Source organism: Varanus komodoensis, unplaced genomic scaffold, assembly GCF_004798865.1.
Source record: "Varanus komodoensis strain SLA01 unplaced genomic scaffold, ASM479886v1 scaffold48, whole genome shotgun sequence".
NCBI classification, from domain to species: domain Eukaryota; kingdom Metazoa; phylum Chordata; class Lepidosauria; order Squamata; family Varanidae; genus Varanus; species Varanus komodoensis.
In genome coordinates, this window is record NW_025336059.1 from 1,729,175 (window position 1) to 1,735,509 (window position 6,335).

Below are 6,335 nucleotides of genomic sequence, written 5' to 3' on the forward strand. Positions count from 1 at the left end.
TGGGAAGTGCTTAGAAGGGCCGGAAAGAATGAGCAGGCCGGAAAAATATTCGGAACGTGGGGTATTTTGAAATTCGCATATTTCATGGGCATTTGGCCCCTATTTTAGGGTTATGGGAAAATCCAGGTTAGGGTTAGGGTTAGCAAAACTAAGGCGGTTACGAGGCTTCCGAGGCCTGGGAAGTGCTTAGAAGGGCCGGAAAGAATGAGCAGGCCGGAAAAATCTCCGGAAAGTGGGGTATTTTGAAATTGGCATATTTCATGGGCATTTGCCCCCATTTTAGGGCTATGGGAAAATCCAGGTTAGGGTTAGGGTTAGCAAAACTAAGGCAGTTACGAGACTTCTGAGGCCTGAGAAGTGCTCAGAAGGGCCGGAAAGAATGAGCAGGCCGGAAAAATCTCTTGGCATGGGGGTGTCAGCTCAAAGTTAGTATAGCGCGAAAAACTTGCTCAGTCGAGTATCAAAAGGCCAATGTAGGAAACGCTGTTCTGCAATCACCGCTGTCATTAGGGAGCAAATATCCCGGCTTTATGTGTATAAGCTGCACTTAAAAATTAATACACTTACTTGGTGTTCCTGATTGATCCCAATTTTGTGTCAATAGGAGCTGGAACTTGCAAGGTATAAATTGTAGAAGTCGGCCGACTGCAGAATTTCTTCTGCCTACGCTTTGCCTCTTCGTGTGGCCAAGAGCTGCCTTCTGCTCTTAACTGCCCTCGCAGCTCCTAAGGTTTATTCAAAACTCTCTTTGCTGTCATAACATCTAGAATCTTAACACAAAATGAGACCCGAAATTCTCGTGAAGCTGTGGAGGAACCAGTGTTTCCTGTGTTTTCACAACATGACATCTCATGTGGCTTTGCTGCCTTATCAGACCTGGGGCTCTTTCCACCCGTAAGACCTCAGGCAGGCGTTGGGTTGTTCCGCATTCAAGCCCCCTGCGTCACTTATTCTCCGGGTGGGTTGCCATGTGTTAGGAACGCCCTTGTTCTGTGGGTGTCGTGATGCAGCGTGAGCATCTCCGGTCTCTGGGAGGGCATTCCTTTTGTTGGGTGGTCGCTGTGCAGTGGACATGGCGGTTAAAACCATGGCAGAGAAGGGGCTGCATTAGAAGTGCCGAGTGGGCACCGCTTCGTATTCCGGCTGCAAGACTTGGGCTGCTTTCCCAGCCCTGCGTGGTCAGAGAAGCAGGAAAAGCAGAAGGGCTGGCCGATGAGCCAGCAGTCGGGGAAGAGGCGCCCAGGCACGTGTTCCCGGCGGCGTTTCCTGCCTCCCCACCGAGGCCGATGCGAATGGGGGGCCTCGGCCGCTTCCTTCTGCGGGGGGCAACCAGCTGCACTCCGGGCAGCTGGCTCTGGCGGGGGCTGCACCTGCGGAACAGCCGCCTTCCCACAAGGACCACCGAGCCAGGTTGTGGCACAGGCCGGAGTGGCTCCCTGACCGGCCCTCCACAAGGAAGGGGCTCTCGCCCCGGCCTGGGAGGCTCTTTCAGTCGCCTCTGGCTCGCCAGCCTTTCTGGGGTCTTCAGGGGCTGCCACGGGAAGGTGCGAGTGGGAAAGTCCGCTTGGGCCAGTGTGGTGGATCGAGTGTGAACCTGGACCCACTTCTCCTTCGCCCCTTTCCTTTTGCAGCCTGACACTTGTTTAAAACACAGAAGGTGGGAGCGAGACTAAATGTTTAAAAAGTGTGCGGGGGGGGGGCATGCACTGTTGCCCCTGTGCAGCATCTGTGACTTGTGTTCTGCTGCGGGGTGTGTATTTAAGGTTGTCACGGCACAGGATTAGTTTTCTCATTCTGCCTTCCTCCCTGTACCTCCACGTGAGAAAAAGTTCTTTGCAGCCTGCTGGGAAGCACACCGATTCAGGCCGCTGTCTCTGTGTCTCGTGCCTTTAGAGTGGCCGAGTTTCGGGTCTGAGTGCATTTCCGTGGCGCCTTGGCAGCTCAGATTCCCTTGCTTTGCTGGCCAGTGAGCGTGTCCGTCTTTCTAATTTAGGGTTCGGTTTGCTTTCTTTCTTGCAGAGAAGTCCAAGTCCAAGAAGGACAATGAAGAGAGAGATTCAGTGGACAGCAGTGAGGATGATGATGATGATGATGAGGGAGAAGATGGAGAGTACGAAGTGGAAGATGATGAGGAAGAGGAGGAGGAGGAAGAGGATGACGAGGAGAACTCTGATGATGAAGGAGGTGAGGATCAATGGAAGGCCTGCAGCTACCATGGAGAGAGAGGTTTTGTGCTTTTATCTGCACGGCATCTCCGTCCTTCCCTTTTCCTGCAGCGCCATCGGCCGCCTCTCCGTTTCATGTGCGCTGTAGCTCTGTGAGGTGGGTTAGGCTTAGACTCGGTGCCTGGCTCAGAGTAGCCCTCACTGACCAGGCCGGGTCTCCCAAGTCCCAGTCCTGCACTCTGACCACTACATCACACCGGCTGCCCTTGGCAACACGTTACATGAGGGTGTGTCTTTGTGCGGCTGGCCTCTGGCACGGGGCAGTTGGTTGAAACACGGAGGCGCCACGCGGCTGGAGTGCGAGTTGGCTCTCGTTCTGCCTGTGGAAAAGCGGCACGAAAGGAAGAGAGAGGAAGAGCCCCTTGGCAGTGGCCGCCACTGCCTGCCCCGGCGCAGGAGCGTTTCCAGAAGCTAATTGCACCTTGCCGACACCCGCCTGTCCTCCCCGTGTGCCTTGCTGGCAGTTCCCGTGGGGGGCAAGAGCCGCCTCCTTACTCTCTGGGGGCACCAGGCCCTGGAGAAGCCGGCACGAGGGCGCTGGCTCGGCCACGCATGGGAGCTGCTGGGGCTGCAAAGGGCCCCGCCTGGCCTTGGCTGAGGAGCCGTGCGAAAGAGGGCACGCCTCTGCCAGGGGGTTGCCGGCCTGGTTCGGGCAGGCCTTTCCTGTAGCTCAGGCGTTTGCTGCTGCTTTTCCCTCTGCAAAGACCAGGGTTTCGAGGAAAAGCCCCCATGTGGGGGTGGGGGATGCCTGCCCTTTGTGCCAGCCGGTGCACCTCTCCCAACGGTCTCGCCGCAGCTGCCGAGTGAGAGCGAGAGGCGGCGGGGAGGGGGCCTGCCCGGCCCATGGACTGAGTCGTGGTGGCAGATGGCACAGGGTTGGCGCGCACAGCCTGGTGCTGCTGCCCGGAATAGATCGGCGGCGGAGCTGGCGCTGACGGAGGCTGGGAACGCCGAGCCGCGTTTCCTCGCCAGCTTTTGGAGCGCTTTCCTTTGGAGCTGGCAAGGAGCAGGGAGCGGAAGGAGCTTGCCGAGAGCCCCGGCCGCGTGCTCGCGCCAAGCACTTCTTCCAGGGTGGCGGTCGGGGGGGGGTTGGAGTCGTGCTTCCTCGCTTTCAATCCCTTTCGGTCCCTTGGGAATTGGAGCAACGTGTGTGGGGGCAAGAATCCGCTGGCTCTGCCGTAATGGGTCGTTTACCATGGGGGTGGTACATTTGGGGTCCCCTGCAGTGTTGCCACCCTCTGTGAGAGCAGCCCTGCTTCGTGTGCAGACAGTCTTGGGTGCAAAACATGCCATCGTCAGGAGTGGCCGCCTCCTGCCCGAAATCCTGGGGCATCTGGGACAGCGTCCAATTCTGGGCACCACCGTTTAAGAAAGATGCGGACAGGCTGGGAAGGGTTTGGAGGAGGGCACAAAGGCCCACGAGGTGAGCTGGAAAGAGCTGGGCTTCCTTTAGCCTGTCGAAAACCGAGGGGGGAGAGGATGGCACTTCTCAAGCACCTGAGAGGCTGCCGCACAGAGCAAGGCCCCCGGGTCTCTTCTGCATCACCCCAGAGTGCCGGACGTGGAATGATGGGCTCAAGTTACAGGGAGCCGGGACTTGCTGCTGGAGCAGCACGACGGTGGAACCCAAGGCCTGGAGAGGTGGTGGGCTCTCTCACACTGGACGGCCATCTGGGAGGGATGCTTTGAGCCTGCTCTGAGCAGGGGGTGCCCTCTGGCCCCTTGCAGCTCTGCTACAACTGCGAGCTTTCCGTGTAGCCACTGGACTGAGCTGGTGCAGTGGCACCTGGGGGCTGAAGCACAGAGTGGGTAAGAGGAGGGACAGGCCTCCAGCCGCCTTCTGCCCCCACCTTCACCTCTTGATCCTCTCTGCTCCTGGCCTCAGGCCTCAGCATCTCTCTGCACAGCCCCTTTCTGTGCTTGCACTCTTCCCCTTTTCTGCATCGCTTCGTTCCCTTCCTAGCTTTTCTGTACCTCCTGCTCGCCCCTTTACCAGGCGGTTTCTTCCTGCTCCTGGCGGGGCTCCTCCTCTCCCTCTTCCCGCAAAGTCTGTCCCCCATCACTCAGCCTGTGTCCCCCCAGTCCCCTTGCCACGTTCTCCCCCCACTGCAGTTGCTTCTCTCTTGATCTATCCTCTTCCAGCTCCTGGCCCCACCTTTTCTCAGATTCCCAAGGCCCATCTCTTGTCCTCGCCCTCCCGCAGCGCATGTGGATGCAGCCAGCACCCCTCACTGGGTGGGACTGTGAAGCCAGAGCAGGAAGCGGCCAAAGCAGGGAAAACGGGCCTGCCCTTTGGAGCTGGCGAAAGGTGTGTGTGTGGAGGACGAGCCCACGCTCTGCGGGCTTCTAGAGAACCAGTTCCTGCTGCGTTCCATGCATAGGGTAAGGGGTGATGCTCCTGGGGGCCAGAGAGAGGGACTGGCTTTGGAGGGCAAGACCCTTCGGCCTGGAGCGACTCGCCTGCCGCTTAACTAGCCGGCTGCTGTGGAAGCCTCGGCAGCGCTAGGCCCTCCACTCCCAGTTCTGCCCGGAGATGCCATGGATTAAATGTGGGGCCTTGTGGGAATGGGCAAATCTGTCGATTTCCTTTATTTTCTCAGCCTTCTACCTCAAACTAGAATTCCTCCAGTCTTTCAGTATTCCAGTTGTTTTTCTGCATGTTTTTGTGTAGTAGATGTGCGTTTGCTATGAACTGTTTCTGATCACCATTTCCTCTAATATGCACCGTATTGTATGCACATGTTGATTTGTGAGCTCCAAAGACTCTTGAACGAGAACTGGCTTTCTGTTCACATGGCGCTTTGAAAACAGCACCCCGGTCCGTACTTCCTGCACACGAGGCATCTGTTCTGCAGCTAAAGTGTGGGCCCGTCCCCAAGAGGAGCTCCGTCAGAAAAGTGCTGTGGGGAGGGTGGGTTTGGCCGCACGCACCTTGCCTGCAAACCCCCCCCTCCACATGCGCTCGCGCTCGTCGTGGCGCTCTCGGCCTCGCAGCCACCTTGCGAGAGCACGGCTCCTTGCCCGCCCGCCCTCGCTGTGCAGGCGACTCGGTGCTCCCGGAAGAGTGGCCTCCGCCCGCCCACCCGCCCGTGCGCCCCGTCGTCACGCTCGCCTCTCTTCCTTCCACAGGGCGAGGCACGCGGGCCAAGCCCAAGGGGGCCCGGCAGCTGTCTCGGGCCGAGCTGCAGAGGCTGGCAGAAGGGCCGGAAGACGCGGTGGAAGAGCTGGAGCTCTCCGACAGCGACTGACAGCAGTGCGTGAGGACAGCGGGCTGGCTACTCGCCCGGGGAGGCGCCGGGTGGGGGGGGGGCGCCAGCAGGCTGCCTCGCAGTCGGGGGTGGCAGGCCAGAGGAGGGGGCCGCTTGCTTCGCTGAGGCCGCCCCCGGACACCACTTGGAATGTGCAAATCTTCTCCAGCGGAGTTTTATGCGTTGGGGAGAAGCGCTGTAAAATTTGTGGTCATGCCGGGGGCAGTAAAGCAGGCTCAGTCGAAACAATAAAAGGGCCTCGTTAAAATCTGCCACTTTAAATAACGCCAGAGCTGCCACCGCGTCCAAGTTCCTGCGTGTTTGTGTGTTTTTAAAGAGCCTCCGGAGCTGCTCCGACCCACAAAGGGCCCCCGGTCTTCCCTCTGCCCCCCACCCGCCTTTCTGCGCGGAAGAGCAAGAGGGCGACGGGGGCGGGCCAGGCCCTCGGCGGGGTCGCTCACGCGCTTCCCAGAGCCGCCGCGGCACCGCTGGGCTCCATGCACGCTGTTTGGGCCGATCGGCATTCCTCCTGGTGCAGAGGAAAGGCCGCCATTTCTGTGTGGGGTGGTTTGGCTCGAACTGCTCTCCCCTCATCCTTGGGCCTGCCTTGGACTCCACCACGTTTTGTTTTTACTAGTACACAAAATTACCTCTGATTTGGTGAGAACAGCCTCTTTCTGTCCTGCCAGCATTTTATCCCCCTGCCTATAGAAGCTCCCCGCTCATCTCATCGCAAAGGGACCATCTGCTTTGGTTGACAGGAACAAAAAACTCTTTAACTTTTAGTCTCATGTTGAACCCCACATGGCGGCGGCGGCGGCGGCGGGGGGGGTGTGTGTGTGTGTGTGTGTGTGTGTGTGTG

At 58.7% G+C, this 6,335-nt stretch overlaps 1 protein-coding gene across 4 annotated transcripts in view; it reads left to right on the forward strand.

The window, feature by feature from the left end:
• The window catches only part of NOC2L (NOC2 like nucleolar associated transcriptional repressor), a 57,852-nt gene that overhangs the window by 50,266 nt on the left and 1,251 nt on the right, over positions 1-6,335 (forward strand). For 3 of the 4 annotated variants that reach the window (XM_044445291.1, XM_044445289.1, XM_044445290.1), the window contains exons 18-19: positions 2,020-2,184; positions 5,355-5,478. In XM_044445291.1, coding sequence (XP_044301226.1) covers positions 2,020-2,184; positions 5,355-5,473 — 284 coding nt within the window. In that variant the 3' untranslated portion in view covers positions 5,474-5,478. Of the gene's footprint in view, positions 1-2,019; positions 2,185-5,354; positions 5,766-6,335 lie in introns of those variants that run through there. The other variant, XM_044445288.1, reaches the window with a different exon arrangement.